At 43.2% G+C, this 23,627-nt stretch overlaps 1 protein-coding gene across 3 annotated transcripts; it reads right to left on the bottom strand.

Moving 5' to 3' along the window:
* Positions 1 to 910: 910 nt before the first annotated feature.
* Positions 911 to 12,676, bottom strand: tamm41 (TAM41 mitochondrial translocator assembly and maintenance homolog). Of its 3 annotated transcripts, none has more exons than XM_072715549.1 (8): positions 12,258 to 12,676; positions 9,537 to 9,719; positions 9,367 to 9,459; positions 7,485 to 7,635; positions 4,235 to 4,380; positions 2,825 to 2,990; positions 1,489 to 1,551; positions 911 to 1,264 (listed from the first exon to the last, which is right to left on the bottom strand). In XM_072715549.1, exons 1-8 carry the CDS (start codon positions 12,393 to 12,395, stop codon positions 1,191 to 1,193), a joined length of 1,014 nt encoding a protein of 337 aa, XP_072571650.1. In that variant the 5' UTR covers positions 12,396 to 12,676; the 3' UTR covers positions 911 to 1,190. The 3 variants fall into 3 exon arrangements, 2 of the variants coding, with proteins under 2 accessions (XP_072571650.1, XP_023655529.2); XM_023799761.2 differs by lacking the exon at positions 12,258 to 12,676 and adding an exon at positions 10,328 to 12,167; XR_002836683.2 differs by lacking the exons at positions 911 to 1,264; positions 1,489 to 1,551; positions 2,825 to 2,990; positions 12,258 to 12,676 and adding exons at positions 8,274 to 8,311; positions 10,328 to 12,167 and having other exon boundaries at positions 4,248 to 4,380.
* Between the last annotated feature and the right edge of the window lie 10,951 nt (positions 12,677 to 23,627).

The following is a 23,627-nucleotide window of genomic DNA, read 5'->3' as shown; positions in this document are numbered from 1 at the left end:
TCTGCAGAAAGCCTTGTAAATATATAAGAATAAGGGACTTAAAGCAAACATCTGTAAGACAATTCTGGCATCCGCACTACATCCTTCCATAACATTACTGCATCGTGTTTTATTTAGACTTGTTTAATTAATGGGGAGATTAAAGGTTCGGAATGACTAATATGACAAGGTTGTGCCCGTTTAAAATTGTGCATATTTGGGTCAAATTCACCTGAGTCATTAGCTTTGTAACCGTCACACACAACTGAAAAGAAAGTTACATAGAAAGTGTGTAATGACAGTCTAGACACTAATGAATACTTTAGTGACCTAAATATGCAGCATGGGTTGGATTAATATACACACTGGAATTTGTGAATTGTTTTGTCTTCATAAATTCTGGTTTGGGGAGCTTCAGAACCCATTAATATGCAGGTAGCACTTTCAGACCTGTATGTGTGTATGCAGGGGCGTTGCTAGAGATTTTGGGCCCCATGAAAGCATATCATATTAGGCCCCCCAGTCCAAACCAATCCAGTTATTTTCCTAATTTTTTAGGGCCCCTGTCACTCAGGGGCCCTTGGAATCGTCCTAGCTTTCCTCCCCCTTACGGCACCCCTGTGTGTATGTATGTGTGTTTACATAAACACAGCTATTTATCTTCTTTAAAATGAGCCAGCCCAGTCATGTGACTGGATTATGATTAAGTAATCTGTCTGCACTCATCCACTAACTTGCAATTAATGAATTACAGCCTCAGAGGTTATTTCCCTAGACTGAAATTTAAGAAAAAGATTATTTCTGACGTTTTTTCCAGTATTTAAATATAACATACATCATACTGATATATCAATGAATGTGATCCACTGGTCAAATCAGGCTAGCACTCAATCTGTCTAGGAAAAGAAAAAAGGCAAGACAAGTTGTTGGATCGATGTATTAAAAATTTTAGTTTTTGTCTTTTGCTTACAAATAAAATTTGTACAGCACCCTAAGGTACACAGTTCTTGGAATAGCTGCCCAAAATCCATTCCCACCCTTCTCTTCCTGACTGGAAGCTGTATCTTTTACACTTTTTTTTTTTTTTTTTTTTTTTTAAACCAAAAATCTGGAGAATAACTTAAAAATTCAACTGATGTGTCTGCTCAGGGACTGTGGGAACGTCTGTTGGTATGACATTTCTCATGATGGCAGACTAGGTGGCTCCAGTATCACGTCCTCCTTCTCCACCCTTTCCACATCTTCTGGACCTTCTTTGCACTGTATGAGACTGTTTTCATCAGTCCTGGGGAATAGGGGGAGGGATCAATGAATTATAATCCATTTTCAGTCTTTTGGCACCTTTACACGCAATGCTAAAAGGGCTGCACCATGAACTACTTGAAGGGCAGCTACTATAATCTGTTTTTTCCCTGTCTGTGCGCTAATATGAAAATCTGCATGCCAGAAATGTAACGTGAGGAAGCAGCGCAGGTGTTTTTCCCACAGTGCTGCCTGATACCGTCTCACCTGCGGTGGCGATGCCCTTCAGACTCTGCGTGATGCTGGATGATTTGACTATCGATGAGATTCCTTAAAAAGGGAAACAGGAACACACCTTTAGAACAATGTACAGTTCAGAAATCTCCTTCAGTCTGCTGTCATGCTTTTACACCACTTAGGTAAGCAAGGACCAAAATATCTTGTTGTGGTAAAGGTCGTGACTGTGAGATATCAACATCATCTGTGTAAAGCATGAAAACACAGCACTTCTGCAGTCTCTGCACATTATCCTAACACCACAGAAATGTAATTATTTCCACAACATATCATGGGTGCGGTCACTGGTATAACTGGATTTGACTTTTTGCCTGACATTTCAGGCCCAACAGGTTAAGCGAGTACAGTAAGTTCAAGTACTGGACTTCAACTGACAAATTATGTTAAGATATATTTCAGATATTTGATACGGTTATGGTAACGTATTTTTCCACTTTGTTCTCAAACTGTGTCATAATTGCCACATGAAATGTCAGTCATTCTACTAACATTGCAGAGCAAGAATTACTGAAAATGAATGTGAAATTCAGAATTCGTGTAGTTAGATGCATTTACAATTATTTATCAACCAGACATAGTGGCACACAAGTCTGGCAGATAGATCGTAAGTATACTGTCATGAAGCTAACTAGGCATAAGTAGAGCTAGGCTGAGCTTCCAATGAATGACTGTGCATGTGTTATTTATTTTTTATTAACCAAGAAAGGCATTTTTAGGTTCTAATAGTAAGAGAACCCAAATACGGATTCTATTAGTAACAGTGCATTGTTTCCTAGCATGAAGTCTGCATGAGACAGCAGACCACATGAGCATTGACTCAGCACAGAAAAACTGGAACAGAAATGTTACCATGTGATCTCATAGAGTGAAACTTTAGGAATACAAAGAGGCAGTTATGCGTTTATGTCATGAAATCTTCTTCAGATACATAGCGTCTGTCTGGCGACAAACAGCAACGAATGTACTACAATGCTGGGAGGCTAGAAATATGAGTCTAATGTATAAATATTTAGATATAATGACGCTTTCATTGTGTAATAATAAGATCATGGGCCAGTCTAAAGGAAATCAGTTTCCTGGCTTTGTCATCCCGTTTGACCTCAGTGAAAATGTCCTTTCACTTCTCTCAGAGGTTAGCCTGTGGTTTCTGGACCTGAGGAAGCAGCCAGATAGGTGACGGCAGTGCCAGACCAGCTAGGTCTACATCCCAGGACTAGCTGACCTGGCACCCTGTCCATTTCACATAAATGCAGCCCTGAGTGCAAACAGCTCTGGCTGAGTGTGTAGCTGCAATAGCTGGACCCACCTTGATGTACCACAGTTCCACAGTCTGGGTCCTGGGCCACCTGCAGTAGGATCTCCTCCACATCATGGTTCTTCCCAGGCGGGTCCATCAGGAGGGTGATCCTCTGCTGCAGAGTCCTGGGCAGAGCCATCAGCTGGGTAAACTGGCCTTCGGGACTCTTGTCAACCTGAAGACAAGGAAGAAGCTCCAAGTTACCCAACCCAAAATCAAATATCTAAGGCATTATAAATTGCAGCGCTGGTCCAAACTGCCTAACAAAACACCACAAGGAGCAAGACAAAAGCTCAAAGTGCTAAAATGATATGACCAAGTTCAGAAGACACAACACAGCTTGTAAGAAGGTAGCCCAGTTTAAAGTTTACCGTCATTCCTTTTGCATGAGCTCTGCATACACTTTCCAAGCCATTCATAATAATTTTCTTGCTGTTTAGATCATTCATAGACGGGTTTTATAGAAACTGATTTATTTTGATCTCCATTTTTGCTTTATAAATATCAGTATTTAGCACAAAACATCACATTGTGTTATCTGAAATTTTCAAATATCGTGCAGCCCTGGCATGAACGGCCGCAACTGTTTTTTTTTTAATGGCTGTAATCGGGGCAAAAACAGCAGGCTAGCAACGAGCTAAACACAACTTGTCCCACACTAAAATCCCCCCAGCTGGAAACAAACAATAAGACATTTGCATAGGAGGTGGTGCAATGCTACCAAGCAGACCAGTCACAGTTGTTGTGGCCTGTGGCGCCATGATTTCTGGGGAAGTGCACGTCAGAATGCAGCGTTGTGTACCAGTCTACACCATACCTATGGCGTAAATTATACACAAAAGTATAAGTCAGCCTTTAGGGGTACAGGATGCTTGCTGACCCTGCTCTGACCCCAAGCCTTCCTCACTCATGTATTGCTTTGGAGAAAAGCTTCTGGCAAATAATTAAATTATCATTGAAATTAATTAATTGTATCTAGGACACTGGGCAGAAACATACCCATTTATACAGTGAGATACTCCAATAAGGGAATTCAGGTCAAGCACCTTTGCCTGGGGACTAGAACGGTAGGAGCTATCCTGGAATATGAACCAGAAACATTTTTGATAGCAGCTCCATGTGACTAAACTATTTAATTTGTTGGTCTCTGCTGCATGTAAATATATAAGAGGGTGAGCACTCCTCTACCCCGCGGGCCAGAACGTTACACCAAAGTAAAAACCAAGCCAACCAGACTATAATGCACAATACTTCCCCTCCAGTCCAGGTGAGCTGGTCCGCCCTAGTTTATAATAATAATAAAAAACAAAAAAAAAACTGGGGTTCTTCTTTCTTCTGATTGGTCGAGCTGAACTGTAAATCCTGCCCCAAATGGTTCCGCCCATACCATGTGATGGACTCAGAGGGCCCCTTTCCTACCTCGAGCTTCCCCTGCTGTGGCTTGTAGACCACCTGTGGGCATTCCTGGAGAATGCTGCTGTAGAGAAGTTGGAAGTTCTGCATGTTCTCCCTAACAATGTTGAAAACTTTGGATTTGTCCTCACCAAGCACCATCCTGAAATCTCCTGCAATTAGAAAAGAAAGAAAGAAAGAAAAAAAAAAACACTCACGACTCCGAAACCATAATCCTGAACCGGTCTGGCAGTTGGAAAGGGACAAAGGTAATTTGGGGAATAACAACTTTAGGTTATACCAGTCACCGCTGGAGCGAGATAAATGACACAGTGTATTTCACACTCGAATGGCAAAGTAGATTAGCCTAGCGAATCGCGAAACTTTTCCTGAGAGCCATCGTCACCATGTTGCATCAGCGAGAGCTTTGCCAAAGCCCTGAAGTGCTTCCTGGACACTCACTGTCATTTCCAGGCTTGGGCAGAGCCAGACTCCGTCCACGTTTCAAACCCTTAGCTGGCCGTGCCAAAAGCTCTGATTCTCTCTGGCTAAGATACGCACCAGGTTAACAGCTAGGATTAGCCTGAAAAAAGTTATCCGAATGTAAACGGGATAGCAGTGCGTGAGGGAGAAGTTTTTTTAAAAAGTAGGCAAGCAGGAAAACATGCTGAGACGACTGAGGAGGATGTTTGGGCCTCTGAAAAGTGGAGCCACCGTCAACAACGGCAGATCCGTCTCACTACCACCAACGGAGAGCTATTTGGTTTGGCAAATGTCAGTGCTGTTACTACAGCCTGCCAGCATGGGAAGGGTCTGGCCGCAGCCTCGGAGGCCTTATTGAAGTCCCCACAGCAAGGAGGCTGAGCTTTCACATGCAGAGCCATGAAATTAAACCTTGTGTCAGTTCAGAGTGGCAACGGAGCAAATCGGGGCCGGGCTGAACGTCCGGGCTGCTTGCTGTGACTTGTACGCCACCCACAGGCACTCACAGGGAGCGCAGTCAGCCGGAACACGGAAACATGAGCGCATTCACACCGCACCACGATTTACCGTGGCAGCAGCTAACCAGTCAAATCACTGAAGACACCAGACACACTTTGACGTAGATAATGCAAACTGTGCTTGCTGTTCTTTACAATAAATGACGACAAATCAGAAGGCAACTTTCACACCGCTTAGATAAATACTGTCTGCAAATGCAGACATGCTTCCCACTTTAACTCTGAGTACTCTTGGTGCTGGTAAAGGCCAAAATATTTTTAAAAAAATGCATTGTCAACATCCTTTGAAATGTTATGGTATTTGTCCATAAAGATCTGTTTAACGATATGACCATCAGTGGCATTGTAATGTTTGTATCACATAACAATAACCTGGTCAACGTAGGGACCCATTTCATTAGAGCAATGGGGAAGAGGGTGATTAGCAATAAGATGAATGGACACAATCACCTGAAAAAACAGTATAAACATTATTTACAAAAGATAAATGGAAGAAATATCAAGGTGTGATATGAATATGGATACCAAAATTCGTCAGGTGACTGAAGCTGCCTGCCAGTTAAGCTCACATGCAGAGCTTCACTGCATCACCTGCGGCAACGTCTTCCTCCATATTTGCATTCTGAGTGGACCCACTGGCGTGTCGAAGCCATGACGATAACTAGGTAGATTGCAGCTTATGGCAGCATGAGATTCTCCACAGAGTGGCACACCACCCCAGGTGCTAGCTGGTCCCAAATTTAGCTCCATCTGGCCTGGCAGCAGAAAGCCAGCAAATGCTATGTTGCATGTAAGAGCCACCGGGATTGGCCTATGTGTGACTCATTGGGATTGGCCTATGTAAGATTCACTGGAATTGGCCTATGAAAGATTCACTGGGATTGGCCTAGAGCTGTGCAATCAATCGAATTTGAATCACGATTACAGTTATGGCTTCTCACGATTATGAAAAAATTATAATCGAAAAAAAAAGATATTTGTTTGTGTGTCATACTGAAACGATGCCCTACTTTATCTTGCACAATAAATCCAGATCGGCGCACCAATTTTTCAGTGATGTGCTTTGCCCCTCCCTAAACACTATTAGCAAATTCCCTACAGCACAGCAATAAAAACACGTTCACGGTCGAAACGGCAAGACAGGTACCTTTGGTCAACAAAAGAGGTAAACACACACCAGTTGTTTGGAATCAGAGATTTCAACAAATCAGACCAAGAACAACAACAAATAATGTGCAGAATATGTTTCAAAACTCTGTCTGCACCACAAGGCAACACAAACAATTTATTTAACCACTTAAAGCTTAATCATAACGTTGGCTATGACCAAGCAGTACGTGAACCAAAAAGCTCAGAAATGTAAGGAAAGCTGATCACCTCGTACTGCAATGCAGTTATCTGTTAAGGACACCCTCTATAATGCAACCGCATATCCGTCAAGTTTTCAAAAACACCAAGATATTACAGATGCTATCACATATTATTTAGCAAAAGAGAGGGTCTTCAGCACAGCTGGAAATATCATCTCCTGCAATCATGCATCACTGAAGCCAGATCATGTAAATAGACTAGTTTTTCTTGCTAAAAATCTATAACTTGCACTTTTTATATCAGTCGACTAAGCAGTCGACTCTAGTATGTATAGCTGGGAAAAAGTCAAGTGTTTTTGAACCTCAGAGAACAGTTAATCTAATAATTTATTTATGCATTTAAAAAATATATAAGTTCAACGTGTGTTATCTTATTAAAATTCATTCATTATTTCTTTCAATTCAATTGCAACGTAAGTGCATAAGTTACATTATTAAGATTCAATAAATACAATGTTTCTGGAATCAAGAGTAATTGTGGGAAATAATCATGGGAAATAATCATGATCTACATATTCGTAAAAATAGTTGTGATTATGATTTTTGCCATAATCGAGACGCTCTAGATTGGCCTATGTAAGATTCATTGGGATTGGCCTATGTAAGATTCACTGGGATTGTTCCCACAAGGAACACTTTGGTTTATAAGTACGTTTTAGTCACTCAGCTCTGAGTTTCCATGCCGTGGTACAGGATTTACACACCATGTGCTGTTTCAGGTGCTGTTTCTCTATAGGAACCTGCCTGCATCTATGCATTAACAGGTGTACATACAGTATAACCACTTAATCAAGTGTAATTAAAGGACTGAAAAACACTGCCTTTCCAGAGTGTTATTAATGAATAATGTCATTTTATGGAAATCTGAAAACACATGGCAGCCAAAGTAGCACCCCAAGGGCTTACCCGAGTACGACAGCCCAGCTATCTGCATGAAGAGGTCCTCCTCGGAGAAGCTTTCTGGCAGCATGAGGAAGGAAGCAGTGACTGCACTTTTCAGATTGGCCACCAGGGCGGCCCGGAGCTTCCCATTATCATTCTGGAGAAGTATTTTGACCTACGGAAACACACAAATGGTGTTGGGGACAAAAAAAACTGATCGGTGCAACATTTATGTTGGTCACACCTTGCTTGCATCTCTGATACAAATGTATATACTTAAATAAAAAGTACTTCAATTACATAGGCTATTACAATTCAGGTTCATACAAGCCAAACATTATTAAACATTAAGTTTTGGTCTGTAATTATGGCATTAAAATATGAAAGTATGACAACTGAATAGAGACAATATAAGTAATTTTAAAGTTAGACTTAAACAACAGTCAAGCCACAGTTACTTCTTTGCATATTGTAGAAATAGATGGAGTAGTGTAACTCTTAATAATTACATACATATTTTTTTAGATCTCACATATTGTTGTTACAACTGCAATATATAAATAACACTGTCATATCCACCTCCTGAAAATCTGAAATTGCTCAGAATTGAGATATTTAGTAGGTATGCAGGTAATGTTCCTGTGGGTGGTGTTGATTGGCCACCAGGTGGCACCCTTCCCTATTTTTAACTTGCGGCAATGGGAACATTATATAACAGAGGGTGCCATCCTTGTCATGTGGAATTAAACTCAGGTCTTAATTAGCAATGGCTATCACAGTGTAAGAAAAATGGTGTGCCAGTGGGAATTTTACCCATTCTTTGCCTGGTCAAATAATTTCACTCCTGATGACTGCAAAAAAAAAAAAAAAAGATGATGGGATTCAAAATGGCCGCTCTGATACATGCGGGGGTGGTGGCAGAGGAGACAAAAGTAAAGCCCTCTGGGGTCCCCAATAAAGCAACATAATTTACTATCATAAAGCAAAAGCTTATTAAAAATGCATTAAAGTGCATTAAAATATCATTTTGACAGGCTGGCTTTTAACAACACGAGAGAGAATGCTTTAAGGGGTGGGGTATGGCTCTCAGGGTTAGGACTCTGATCTGAAGGTTGCTGGTTCAAGTGATGTGGTTGGCAGAGTGATGTGAACACTGGGTCATTAAGCAAGGCCTATTTTCTCAACTGTACATCACTTTGGATCAAAGCGTTTGATAAACAAATGCAATGTAAATTATTTAAATTTAAAGCCCATTATATCTCGTGTGATATCTACAGTACTGTGAAAAAGTCATAGGCAGTCAAAGAAAATGTTTATAGCTATTTATATGGGTATTTATATGGGTCTATATTTGCTCAGAATGAAGTATTGATTTGCCATAGCAGGTGCACTAGTGGTAGAATCAAAAAATGCTTGGGTGTTTTGGATGGTTGTTACAAATACAGGGGTGTCTTCAGGGGAGGTTTTGAAATGGTTAACCTAAACATTTTCTTTTGACTGCCTAAGACTTTTGCACAGTACTAAAAGTCATAATGACACCTGAAAGCATAGATGCGGAAAATTAGAAACATATTGAGAAAACCATTGTAAGTTTTCATGTGGTACATTTTATGGAACCACATACACATACTATATGAGAGCCATTAAGTAAAGCCATTTAGGTTCTTGATCAGGAAAATTTGTCCTTTTGGTTCTTGCTGTTCTTGACAGCTATTTCGTCGCTCTTGCTGCAGTACCGCATATTTTGCACCTGGGCATTCACCAGAAGCTCAGCCTAGCTGCACTTATGCATAGTCAACTCCTTGACAACTGCTTGTTTGCAATGTGCTATATGCCACACTAGTACATCTCTTTGGACCAAAGCCATCTGCTAAATAAAGAAAATGTAAATGTAAAACACACTCACGGGTTTGTGCAGTCTGCCAGCAATGTACAAGGTCTTCCAGTGGAGCAGGTCTTCAATCATGGTATCAGTGCTGATGATACCATACTTTATTATCTGGGGCACAACAGAACAGTGTTATGTCTGGCAATGTAAGTGAGACTCAACATGCCCTCAGTTTCAGAAACTCTTACCCTTCCATCAGCTGGAACTAGAGTGTTGTAATAAACCCCAGCACCGTGACCGTTCTGAATACTGCTGATTTTCTTGGGTCCAAGGTACTTCAGGAAAGAGTAATGCTTTCGGTTCTGCATTAGATTCATCGTGTGCCAGGTGACTGGATCATCCACAGAAAATATGAAGTCCAACATGTTTTTCTGATGGAAAACATTTACATTCATAAGGTGTAATTTATTTAAGCTATGTAAATTAGTCCCATTTACATACATATACAGTGGAAACCATTTATAGTGATCACATCTGTCCAGGTGAAATTGATCAGCATAAGAGGGTGATCATTATAACCTATTTTTTTCCTCTGTCTTTATCTCTCAGGCAGATTACCATCTGACTGGCATTTGTATGTTTATATCATGAATATAAAGTAATGAGGCTGAGTGTCACTATTTACTGAATTTTATTGACTCTTTCAAAATACAGTACAGCTGTTCCCAGTACTTTTCAAAATTACAGTACTGTACAAATTAAACTACTGAACTGTGTATAATTTAAACACATTAAAATAGTACTGTATACAAAATATACCCTAATGCAATTCAAATCATTATTACGCAATAGCCTAAAAAGGTTTACAAAACACAATACTGTACGTCAGTATTGCAAATAGACCACGGCTTTCAGCACATTTCTCAATTAACAGAACTGAAAATAAGCTGTAGGCTGTCAATACAGAAAAGGTAGCAGAATTTGAAATCAAACCAATTCATAATGTCTTCTGCAATAACAACAAAAAAAATCAGGCTACCTCTGTTTTATGTATTGGCTCTGTGCCATGTGGATAAGTCATTTCACAAATTCGGATCGTGGTTTTGTCCAAAACCAAGTTTACTTCTTTTGCAAAGTGATGCAACAGGTCAAAATTGTTGAAACCCACATGGGGCAGACCAGTCTTTAAAATGCGGATTGCATTCCTCATCTCTGCCCGGGATGGCACCACGGTCTCCACTTTTTCCTCCTCCTCATCACTGGTATCGGTACCCATACCGAAGCCCTCTCTCACCGCCGCGATAATGTCCTCATCGGTAACAGGCTCTGATACAGGGGTACTGTCATCAACTGCAATCCACTGTTCAAACTCCTCAGCGCTGATCTCAGCAGGTGGATCAACAGTTTCCAGTTCCTCCTTTAGTGACATGACCAGACCTACTTTCCTCCAGCAATCTCTTATTGTGGATGCCCCGACATCAGCCCAGGCATCCCGTAGCATGAGAACAGCATCCAGGAGACTGATTTTTTTTACTATATCTACAGCTGTAGCTGGGCTCCCCTCATCAAGTTTCTGCAATACAGTGCGTGCCATCTCTTTGCGAAAATAAGCTTTAGCTGTTCTGATGATCCCCTGGTCACATGGCTGGAGGAAGGAGGTTGTGTTCTTTGGTAGAAACTCAACTCGGATGTTTTTCAGTGTAGTGTTTGTCATGTCATGCGCTGGAGAACTGTCCACAAGCAGCAGAATTTTCCTTCTCTCTTGGGCCAATTTTCGATCCCATTCCTTCAACCATCCCACAAAGAGATTGCGAGTCATCCATGCAGGAGCATTGGCTGCGTACCTCACAGGAAGTGTGTGCACATAATTGAAACAACGGGGGTTATGACTTTTGCCAATAACAAAAAGTTCCTTCTTTTCCCCAGCAGCAGAACAGGCGAAGAGAGCGGTGATCCTTTCCTTAAGTTTCTTCCCACCTCTTTTATTGTCAGATCTAAAGGTAAAAGTACTGTGAGGTAGTGCTCGAAAATAAATTCCACTCTCAGCTGCATTCCAAATGTTTTCCTCCGTGTATTCTTGTCTCATCTGTCGCCACTGGTCCTCAAGCCATTCACCAGGTGACACCATGTCAGCTTCAGCAGCCTCCCCATGCAGTTTCTTAAAAACAATGTTCTCTCTCTTTTTAAATCGCTCAAACCAGCCAATGGAAACTTTGAAATTGTCCTCTCCCAATTTTGCAGCCAATTCTTCTGCTTTTTCCTTCACTAAGGGGGCGCTTAGGGGAGCATTACATGACTGAGCATTATCAATCCACTTAACAAGTGCGGCTTCAACCACGGGTGCTTTCCCCGAGCGGATTCGTTTTCTGTCTCCATTATTAGCAGCCAGGACTGTTTGTCGTCGTTTGAGTAGACTACACAAAGTAGCCTGAGGAATACCAAGTTTCGTTGCTGCAACTCGTTGACTCATTTTTGGCAGTTTGTCATAAGCTTCGATCAGTCTACGTTTGTCATTAAGAGAAAATGACTTTCTTTTTCCCGTCATGATTTCTATGCATGCGGCGTTTCACTCAGGGACTTAACCGGAAGCTCGCGGGTTATCGCGAGGCAAAGTAGCCCAATCAAAGTCAAGTACAGGGAAAAAAAAAAGAAGAAGAAGAATTACTCTATCGTTATTTTAGACGTTTCCGTTTTTTAGACCAAAAATGAACACTGTAGGCGGATTTCTCGATTACTATACGCGAATTATTTAAACAGTATTAGTACATGATTGATAGTGTCCAAAGCTTTTCAATCCATATAACAGGTTGATCACGATCAACATGATTACTATTAGCGGTTTCCACTGTATATATGTACACTGTTAGAAAAGAAGGTGCCCGACGCTAAATTACATACAAAAATTCCGTGCACAATGAGAATAAAGTTAGCTTGATCATTTCAGTCAGTTTTGGTGTCTTATTTCTTACCCCCATTTCACCTTGGGTGGTGCCAGACTGTTTAAACACGCCAGATCCATATGCAAAAGCAAGACTTATGTCCTGCGGAAACTGAGCCAGGATCCTCCGGTAAAACACACTCGTGTTATGAAGGGCTGGAAGGGACATGGTCGCCAACGTGAACAATCTTATTATAATCTAACTATATCGAGCCACTAATGCATGAGTGCACGTATATATGCTGCACGGAATCATTGTCATTATAACATTACAATGACCGACAATCGTACCGTTCTTGAAATGTAACGCTAATATAACGGTATATTTCTAGATCAATGTTAACTAAGTCACTTATGTTATAAATATATTTATTCGCTTTCTTCTTACTACCATCTACAAAACCGACATTTAAATTGAGAACGTCCATACTATGCTATAACTGTATGAGAACCGTGTGAAACTGCCTGTGTGTCGTTTTGGTGCCATCTAGTGCTTCGGAGGACATTGTGTCTTTAATGACAACTGCATCCATCTTCCTGCTTATTCAATACAGGGTCATAGTGTGACAATAGTGTGATCATAATGCGCGATTGTTTGTGTGCGCCCTGTGATGGCCTGTCTAAACCAGGCAGCATAAGGCAGATGAACACCCAAGAATTTAAAGACAAATTCACCAAAGTCCATATCTGCATGAATGTAGGAGAACCCCAGAATAAAACATAAAATCATTAAAGTGGTCCTAGAAAATTAGTGAACCCTGTAGAATTTTCTGAATTGCTGCACGTATTTGACCTAAAATATGATCATCAACTCAAGTCATGAAAATTGATAAGGGGGCCAATAAAAAACACAAGATGTTCATTCATTTATCAAAATCATGCCACATTAAATGTTTTTGTTGGGAAAAGTGGGTTAAGGTTATGCTTTTTAAACAGAACATGGCTACCAAAAACTCATACCTGATTTTCATCTCATTGATTGACATTCATGACTTTACTTTGCTTCTTATCTGAAGTGATAATCCTAGGGGTTCACAAACTTTTTCCAACAAAAATGACTCCATCCATCCATCCACCCATCCATCCATCTATCCATCCATCCATCTTCTAAACACTTATCCTGGTCTGAGTCACGGGTTTTCTCAAATTTGACCTAAAATATGGCCAGATATTCATCAATTCTTCTTTGAGTCATAAAGCTAGAGAAGGCAGTAATGGGTAACTGGAAAGCCTCTAAGGTTTTGTTGCTCCCTGGATTAAAGTCTTTCACCCCTGTAGTCTATTCACTCTATGGGAATATTATTATTCCAATAGAAGATTTCACCCCACAGGTGAATTGAACTTACGCATCTTTAAAAATTTGATTCCTTGCTTTAAATAAATTAAAGGGGGTCCTATCAGAGGAAACCATCCGATCTGATTTAGAAAAAAAGAGGAAAACTAGGAAATATTTTTTGCTTCTTTTGTTATAAAATAATTGTAAAATAGATGGAAGTATACTTTATTCGAAAAGTGTGGCTTAGTGGTACAGAAGTTACTGCGTCAGAGTTAGAGGTGCAGTTGTCGGCAGCAGAGAGGACCTACAGCTGTGAAATCAAATAAATATAGCAGAACAAAGGCCTTTCTATTCAATTTATTGAGACTCTGAAATTCATAAATTCATATAATCATAGAATTTTTTTGCTTAATTTTTTTCATAACATTTTAGAACAAGGAAGGAGTGGGTTTTGCCAAACTATAACTATAGACCAGGGCTATTCAATTCAGGCCCTCGATTCCAAATCCAGGCCTTGTTTTCAGTTCTCCCAGGTAGTTAGTTTAATAATTACTGATTCTGATTGGTCAGAGGCTTCACATCTGGTTCACAGGTGAACGAAGGTCGGAAAATCAGCAGGGCTCAGCCCTTGAGGACCATGAATTGAATTGCCCTACTATAGAACAAGAGGACTGGAAGTTACCTATAAATTGTCTGTTGGTTTGGAAATTTCCAGGTAATTTAGTTATACCTACGTATAATGGCTTTATCCAAATGATTATGAATTGAGAAGACACCCATATTCAATCCCATGAATGAACTACAGAGGAAAAAGTAATATATTCTGTTGTGCTACATTTTGCTTATATTTCATCCACAAAAAGCGCTTTCACTCATGAAATGCATTTTGTACACAAAATTAATTTATTTAGTTGATGAAATGCATTTTGTGAATGAAATGACTTTGTTTATTCACAAAAGTAGATACATTCAGCCTTCTGTCCATGAAATGCAAGGTGCTGATATCAATTCTGTCCTCTAAATGAAACAGTAATTTTGATTTCTGTGCACAAAAGAAAGTGAAGTCTTTATGCCGTCGTAGACAAAATGTAGGCTAACTGGAGTTCATCTTTCTGTGGCCAAATTACCGCAAGACATTACTTGATTTCGTCATTAAACAATGCTTTTTGTGCAACAGAATGTATTTTGTGCACGAAAATGAGTGCTTGGCACATGGCGTCCCAAATATTTCTGCGACGCAAAGGCAGCATTAAATAACCAGCCCAGTTTTATGTCCTTGTCCTGCTGTAGGGGGTCTGGGTGATGCCATTGTATGAAAGAAAATAATTGCTATTTTCTTAAAAATGAAAGGAGTACAAATCCTAATTTTGCAACACAAAACAGCACAAATGTAACACTAACCAAACTCAGGATTTTTCTTTATTATTTGTGCTGATTGTAGCGGGGACAGCTTAACAAGCAACTCTTATTTTAGCCTTCTTCCAGTACGTCGTCACCTGCTGGTGTAGCTAATAACTGCACCTCATATTTGTGAATTTTTTTCTACAAATCTGCAGGACAAACTGAACAAGTATCCGCATTAGGAATGGGCACGTGACGTCATCACAGGTTCATCCGCCATGCTGGGGGGGGACACTTTTTCAATTATCTACACACAGGGACTGATATACCAGTAATCCTGTACTTCTATTTTTTCGTTAGTGATAATTAATATTCATAGAAAGTACACTCAGCTTGCTCTTTGTAGAGTAAGTTGTCCACAAAGGGCAGCCACCCGTAGCGGCGCCCAGGGAGCTGGGGGATAAGGGCCCTGCTCACGGACCTGCAGATGTGCTGAGGCTGGGTTTGAACCATCGACCTTCTGATTACAATATATATACAATATACCCTAATGCAATTCAAATCATTATTACGCTATAGCCTATAACATAAAAACATTGTGAGGATTACAAAACACAGTACTGTACGTCAGTATTGCAAATAGACCACGGCTTTCAGAGCATTTCTCAATTTAAATAAACTGAAAATAAACTGTAGGCTGTCAATACAGAAAAGGTAGCAGAATTTGAAATCAAACCAATTCATAATGTCTTCTGCGATAACAACAACAAAAAATCAGACTACCTCTGTTTTGTGTGTCGGCTCTGTGCCATGTGGGTTAGTAATTTCACAAATTTGGATCGTGGTTTTGTCCAAAACCAAGTTTACTTCTCTTGCAAAGTGATGCAACAGGTCAAAATTGTTGAAACCCACATGGGGCAGACCAGTCTTTAAAATGCGGATTGCATTCCTCATCTCTGCCCGGGATGGCACCACGGTCTCCACTTTTTCCTCCTCCTCATCACTGGTATCGGTACCCATACCGAAGCCCTCTCTCACCGCCGCGATAATGTCCTCATCGGTAACAGGCTCTGATACAGGGGTACTGTCATCAACTGCAATCCACTGTTCAAACTCCTCAGCGCTGATCTCAGCAGGTGGATCAACAGTTTCCAGTTCCTCCTTTAGTGACATGACCAGACCTACTTTCCTCCAGCAATCTCTTATTGTGGATGCCCCGACATCAGCCCAGGCATCCCGTAGCATGAGAACAGCATCCAGGAGACTGATTTTTTTTACTATATCTACAGCTGTAGCTGGGCTCCCCTCATCAAGTTTCTGCAATACAGTGCGTGCCATCTCTTTGCGAAAATAAGCTTTAGCTGTTCTGATGATCCCCTGGTCACATGGCTGGAGGAAGGAGGTTGTGTTCTTCGGTAGAAACTCAACTCGGATGTTTTTCAGTGTAGTGTTTGTCATGTCATGCGCTGGAGAACTGTCCACAAGCAGCAGAATTTTCCTTCTCTCTTGGGCCAATTTTCGATCCCATTCCGTCAACCATCCCACAAAGAGATTGCGAGTCATCCATGCAGGAGCATTGGCTGCGTACCTCACATAATTGAAACAGCAGGGGTTATGACTTCTGCCAATAACAAAAAGTTCCTTCTTTTCCCCAGCAGCAGAACAGGCGAAGAGAGCGGTGATCCTTTCCTTAAGTTTCTTCCCACCTCTTTTATTGTCAGATCTAAAGGTAAAAGTACTGTGAGGTAGTGCCCGAAAATAAATTCCACTCTCAGCTGCATTCCAAATGTTTTCTTCCGTGTATTCTTGTCTCATCTGTTGCCACTGGTCCTCAAGCCATTCATGCAGTTTCTTAAAAACAATGTTCTCTCTCTTTTTAAATCGCTCAAACCAGCCAATGGAAACTTTGAAATTGTCCTCTCCCAGTTTTGCTGCAAATTCTTCTGCTTTTTCCTTCACCAAGGAGGCGCTCAGGCGAGCATTACATGAGTGAGCATTATCAATCCACTTAACAAGCGCGGCTTCAACCTTGGGTGCTTTCCCCGAGCGGATTCGTTTTCTGTCTCCATTATTAGCAGCCAGTACTGTTTGTCGCTGTTTGAGTAGAGTACACAAAGTAGCCTGAGGAATACCAAGTTTCGTTGCTGCAACTCGTTGACTAATTTTGGGCAGTTTGTCATAAGCTTCGATCAGTCTACGTTTGTCATTAAGAGAAAATGATTTTCTTTTTGCCGTCATGATTTCTGTGCATGCGGCGTTTCCCTCAGGAACTTAACCGGAAGCTCGCGGGTTATCGCGAGGCAAAGTAGCCCAATCATAGTCACATAAAAGAAAAGGAAAGAATTACTCTATCGTTATTTTAGACTTTTTCACGTTTTGGACCAAAAAAAATGAACACTGTATGCGGATTTCTCGATTACTATACGCGAATTATTTAAACAGTATTAGTACATGATTGATACTGTACAAATCATTTTGATCCGTATAAGCGGTTGATCACGATCAACATGATTACTATTAGCGGTTTCCATTGTATATATATGTACACTGTTAGAAAAGAAGGTGCCCAACGCTAAATTACATGCACAATGAGTATAAAGTTAGCTTGATCATTTCAATCAGTTTTAGTGTCTTATTTCCAGTTCACCTTGGGTGGTGCCAGCCACTAGATCCGACGGGACCTCCTTTAAGCGCCAGCAACGGTACTTCGGCATTTCGCACCTTTTGTTTTTATTATTGGGCCATCGTATTAGTGTACCGCTCATCCATCAAGAAAACAATGGGACAGTCAGTGATCCTCGCAGCGGCAGATCGAGTTACTGTTACTCCAAAAATGCCGTAAAACCCATAATACAGTCATACATTTTTGTCATATATTTTAGTGGTCATTGATTGTATTGATTTCGATAATTACACACCGGAAATAAAATAAAAGTCTATTTTTAATATAATTACCAAAAGAACTGATGACTTTAATCGCTATTAGGGTAAGGTATGGGCGGTCTTATGAATATAAAAACATTACGTCACGTCTTATATCTTTTCGAAAAAATAATATTATTTCGAAAAGATATAAGACGTGACGTAATGTTTTTATATTTATATTTGTAGGAGTAACAGCGTAAACTGAATGACAAATCGCGTGAGCCAAACACAATGCGTCTTACTTTTCATTTCAAATAAAACGCGGGGTTGCCAACTTCGACCAGCTGGTTGAAGTGAGACTTCAATTCGAGACGTTTGCAAACTGCCCCAATGCTTGTGACATAACTATTTTAGGTTTATAACGGAATAATATAGATTTGCCTTAAGATTTCTTGTGTGAGCGTGAGAGTCTGTAAGCGTGTTTGGCAGATCCCGAAAACGTAACATCACTTCATACAGTTGTTAAACAGCGGAAAGTTCGACGAACATTAAATCACCATTCATGTTTTTCACCATATGGCGTTTTGGTTGAGAGAATTGGATTTGCTGCTATTATTAATACCAACATCACATTAGCGCAAACAAAAGGACCTGCTGATGTAGCTAATAACTGCACCTGATATTTGTGATTTTTTTTCTGCAAATCAGCTGCAGTACTAATTGAACAAATAAATAGGAGCCCGCAAAACCTGTTTCAGGAGAAAGTTGCTCCTACATATTCTTGTGGATATGATTTGAGTTAAGGAGACTACACTTTTCCAAAGAAGAGGCCCACTGAGTGGCGACATAGTGGAATACAAGAAGACCAAGCATGCTCTCAATAAGGCAGTCAAAGCTGTGAGACAAAAATACAGGGACAAACTATTGGAGTATTTTTCTTCTAATGACTGTTCTTCCACATGGAAGGGAATTGACACTGTCACCAACTTAACCATAACCGCCAATCACTGAAGCAGACCCCCCACTGCCAAACCAGTTAAACAACTTCTAAGCAAGGACTAAACAAAGGACTGACACCCCCTCCCCCAAACCTGACCATAGTCATCTTGCAACACCTTGTCTGCTTCCCCCTCCCCCACTACCAGCTCTCTCTTCAAAGGTTCCCACGAGCCCACCCATCACAATGGAGATACGTACTCCAGAAACAAGAGATCAGGAAAGCAGCTGACCCTGATCACATCTCACTCGCCACACTCAAGCACTGAGTGTTTTTTGTTGACCTCGTTAATTGGAGCCTGAATCAGTGCACAGTATCCGCCTGCTTTAAATCTTCAGTCATCATTCCAGTTCCAAAAAAAGCAAAATCTCCTGCTTGAATGACTACAGTCTGGCAGCCCTAACCTAACCTAAAGTGCTTTAAGAAAATCATCCATCAATCTCCAAAACCACTACTGAAACTCTCCAGGACCCTCTAGAGTTTGCATACAAATCAAACAGATCTGTTGATGACACTATCAGCATGGCCCTGCACTACACTCTGAAACACATGGACAGCCCTCAGACATATGCTAGGATTTTATCTGTGGACTTCAGCTTTACTTTCAATACGATCAACCCAGATCTACTCTTTGAGAAACTCTGGACTCTCAATGTTCCGCCGTCTCTCTGCCACTGGATCCATGACTTCTTAAATGGCAGGAAACAGGTTGTAAAGACAAACAACCACATTTCAGATCCCTTCATACTCAGCACTGGTGCCCCGCAAGGATTTGTTCTCTCTTCCCTGCTTTACTCATTGTACACCAAAGACTGCATCTCACAAAATCACTCTGTAAAACTCCTCAAGTTTGCAGACGATTCCACCCTGATTGAACTCATCAAAAATGGGGATGAGTCCAACTATACAGAAGAAGTAAGTCGATTGGTGTCATGGTGTGATGAAAACAAATTAGACTTGAACACAGAAAAAATGGTGGAAATGATCACTGACTTCAGGAAAAAACACCCCAACACCACCTCCTTTGTACGAAACACTACCGTTAGCAGAGCTGGAAACGTCAAATTTCTGGGCACCAGCATCCAAGAAGACCTCGATTGGGTCAAAAACATCATCTCCATCACTAAGAAGGCCCAACAGCACCTGCACTTCTTGTGTCGTAACCATGTGCAGGCTGAGCAAGCAGGGAGCGGGGAAATCAGGATCGGGCACACGGAAATCCCAGAAACAGGGTTTATTCGAGACTGACCACAAGTACACAGTAAAACAACGTCAATGGGAACTGGGAAAACAGACTTGAACGCGGACTTAAATGCACAAGATGAGCCGAAATAACAGGAAACAGGTGATCACAATCGGGAATTCACGAGGAAAATGAGGGGGCGTGGCACATACGAGGATCATACGAGCAGGTCATGACAGAACCCCCCCCCCAAAAGGCGCGTACTCCGGGCACGCCTCAGGGGAGGCGACAGAGGAGACGAGACCAGGGACACGGGACCTGAAAAACAAGAACAAAAACATCAACGAGGGACCGGGAACAGAACAGAAACACAGAACAAGCACGGGGTAGAAACCAAGACAGAATCTGACAAAGGACAGGAAACGCAGACAGACAAACCAGAAATGGAGACACAGGGGGAACAGAGAACAGAGGAACAGAAAGACGAGGAGTGAACAGAGGAACAGAAGGATGAGGAGGCAGAAAGGCAAAGGACAGAGGAACAAGAGGAGACCGAGGGAACCCTGGCGGGCGAGGGAAGGCAGCCGCAGGGGCCACAGGCAGACGGGAGGACGGAGTCGGAGGGGACCACACAGGGGACGAGGAGACAGACGAAGGGACCGATGAAGGAGCTGAGGAGGAAGCAGGAGGGGACACCAGGAGAGGCGAAGAGGAAGGCAGAGGAGACCATGGCGCAGGCGAGGAGGAAGGGGAAGCCGCAGCAGGCGATGGCGCAGCCAAAGCCGGGGAAGGTGCCGTCCGACGCCGAGCCGCAGCAGGGGGACCCGCAGGCGGCCGATGAGCCGAGGCAGGGGGACCCAGAGGCAGCCGACGAGGCATCGGAGGAGGGACCGCAGGCGGACGACAAGCCCCCAGAGGGGGACCCGCAGGTGACAGCTGGACCGGAGCCAAAGGACCCACAGGCAGCCGCCGAGCCACAGCCAGGGAGAGCGAGGGCGAGCCAGGGGGCAGGGTGGGCGGGACCCGGTCCCTGCCCCTATGTCCTCTTCCCTTCCGGGACACAGACAGTCAGGGACCCCGGTCGGGCTCCACCACGCTGGGGCAATGGTGGAGGAGTCCGTCCACCACCAGAGTCCCTGGGGCCCAGTAGGTAGATCCCCAAGGGGTCCCATTCAAGCTCCTCCTCTCCTTCCACCAAGAGCACAGTCCGGGACCTCCTCAGGGACAGGGATTTCCAGCGTAGGCGGAGCCGGGGCCTCTTGCACAGCAGCTGACAAAGCCCTAGGAGCCTCGGGTGGAGCAGGAGGTGGAGGCCTAGGAGCCTCGGGCGGAGCAGAGACGGGCAGAGCAGAGATGAGCGGAGCAGAGACGGGCGGAGGCGGCACCGGGACCTTGGGCGTAGCTGCAGGTGGAGGCAGTGCCGGGACCTTGGGCGGAGCAGCAGCTGCCTCGGGCGTGGGCGGAGCTGCAGGGCCAGCAGGGGGTGACCGCCGACTCTGGGCCAGCAGGGGGTGCCGCAGCAGGAACCGCCGACTCCGGGCCTGCAGGGGGCGCCGCAGCAGGAACCGCTGACTCCTGGCCAGCAGGGGGCACCGCAACAGGAACCGCCAACTCTGGGCCAGCAGGGGGCGCCATGGCAGCCAGAGGGACAAGCGGAACAGGCAGATCAGGTGGGACAGGCACGTCGGGCGCCGGCGGGACAGGCGGGACAGGCACGTCAGAGATGGGAGCCAGGGTTGGCATCTCACAAGCAGGTGTTGCCTCTTTAAGAGTCCACGGGACCCACGGAATAGCGTCCCATAGTGCCCTGGCCCCTTTAAGAGCCAGTCGAGTCCTGGAAAAGGCGAGTGCTGCTGACTCTGGCCGCACAGCCATGGGCAGACACTCAGGGGTGGCGACAGCGGCTTCCGGCGCACATACCGCCGGGCTCAACCTAAGGAAGGACTCCTCCCCATAAGCAGCAGGGCAGGCAGTGGAGAGAGAGAGGGAACAGCGGAGAGGGAAACAGCCCCTAAGACCAACTCTGGCGTTTCCTGTCCTCTCCGACTTTTCCGCTTTTTTCTCCTTCCTCCTGCTTCATGCTGCGGAGACGGGGGCAACTCTGGACACTCCAGCAACGGACCAGGGGGTATTCCTCTGTCCAGGGCAACCCATTGCATCATCGCCTCTGCCACCGTCTCTCTGAACTGCTGTAGGTTCAGGCATACCTCTTCCGCAAGGAACACGTCCTTCGAAGGGGAAATCCTCCCCAGGATATCCCCCGTGTGTGCAGCCAGGGAGCGAGCCGCAGGGTCCTCCTGGACCTCGGGCTGTTGTAGCCAATACACCGCCTCTTCCACAAGACCAAGGTATTCCTCCTCGGTGAGCGTAGGCGTCTTTTTGCGGAGTCCGGTCATTCTGTCGTAACCGTGTGCAAGCTGAGCAAGCAGGGAGCGGGGAAATCAGGATCGGGCACACAGAAATCCCAGAAACAGGGCTTATTTGAGACTGACCACAACTACACAATAAAACAACGTCGATGACCGGACTGGGGAAACAAACTTGAATGCAGACTTAAATGCACAAGACAAGCCAAAATAACAGGAAACAGGTGATCACAATCGGGAATTCACATGAGGTAAATGAGGGGGCGTGGCACACACGAGGATCATACGAGCAGGTCATGACATCTTGCATCAGCTAAAGAAATTTAAGCTGTCGCAGAAGTTCATGGCTGAGTTCTACTTAGCTGCAGTATAATCAATATTACATCCTCCATCTGTATCTGGTTTGCCTCTGCAACATCACATTCTGACCCCCTGCATCCAGGCCACTCCCTTTTCCGGCATCTTCCATCCCAGTGAAAACACAGAATAAGAGTCCTGAGCACAAATACAAACCGTCACCGTAACAGCATGTTCTCCCTGGTCATCGCCCTTCTAAACAAGGACCCATGAGAAACTGTCTCATAATCTAACCACCTATAGACTGACACCCTCCGCATCAAAAGACATTCCTTGTACTTCTCTGTATTTGGCAAATAAAAGATTCTGATTCTGATACAACACGAATAAAAATACATATTTGTGGATAGTGATGTGTTTGTGATTTTTTTTCTGTTTATCAGCTGTGGTATGAATTGGACAAAAATCCGCAGTTAAACAGAAGGGAAGTGTTACACAAATATGCAAAACCCTTTTCACGTGTACAAATCGCTCTGTATTTTTGTGGATAACCGAAATTAAAAAACATATTTGTGGATAGTTAAATATTTGTGTATCATGCTGCATATTTGTGGATTGTCTTCTGTGGGTTACAAATAATAAAGTCCAATAAAAATGTCCATATTCTGTAAGGTTCATTCATTAGCAGGTTAGTAAAGTTTGTTTGTTTATTTCAAATTAGGTTGTGGGGGTGGGAGGGACTAGCCAACTTCCCCTGTTTGCAAGACCACCAGCCGCCACTGCCCCAGCCGGTCTACGTTTTTGCTCCCTCCCAGCACCTTATAGGTCGGGGAATTGAGAGGTAGGGTGCAATGGTTAGCACTGTTGCCTCACACCTCTGGGATCTGGGTTCATGGCTCTGTGTGTGGAGTTTGCATGTTCTCCCTGTGTCATTGTGGTGTTTTCTATGGGTACTTTGGTTTCCCCAACAATCCAAAAACATGCCGAGATTAACTGGAGTTACCAAATTGCCTGTAGATATGCCTGTGTGGTTAAATGGTGTGTGAATGTGCCCTGCGATTGGTTGGCACCCCATC

The sequence above is a fragment of the Paramormyrops kingsleyae genome, chromosome 8 (assembly GCF_048594095.1).
Source record: "Paramormyrops kingsleyae isolate MSU_618 chromosome 8, PKINGS_0.4, whole genome shotgun sequence".
NCBI lineage: Eukaryota > Metazoa > Chordata > Actinopteri > Osteoglossiformes > Mormyridae > Paramormyrops > Paramormyrops kingsleyae.
Note: the sequence above shows the minus strand (reverse complement) of the source record. Positions and strands in the feature narration are given on the sequence as shown.

Bases quoted from the DNA above. Each gene is read 5' to 3' on its own strand.
- tamm41 (XM_023799761.2), bottom strand. From the start codon at position 11,833: ATGACGGGAAAAAGAAAGTCATTTTCTCTTAATGACAAACGTAGACTG. The intron at 7,636-9,366 runs GTGAGTGTGTTT...GTGTTTCCGTAG, and splicing joins CTGGCAGACTGCACAAACCC to GTCAAAATACTTCTCCAGAA. The intron at 1,265-1,488 runs GTGAGACGGTAT...CCTATTCCCCAG, and splicing joins GAAGGGCATCGCCACCGCAG to GACTGATGAAAACAGTCTCA.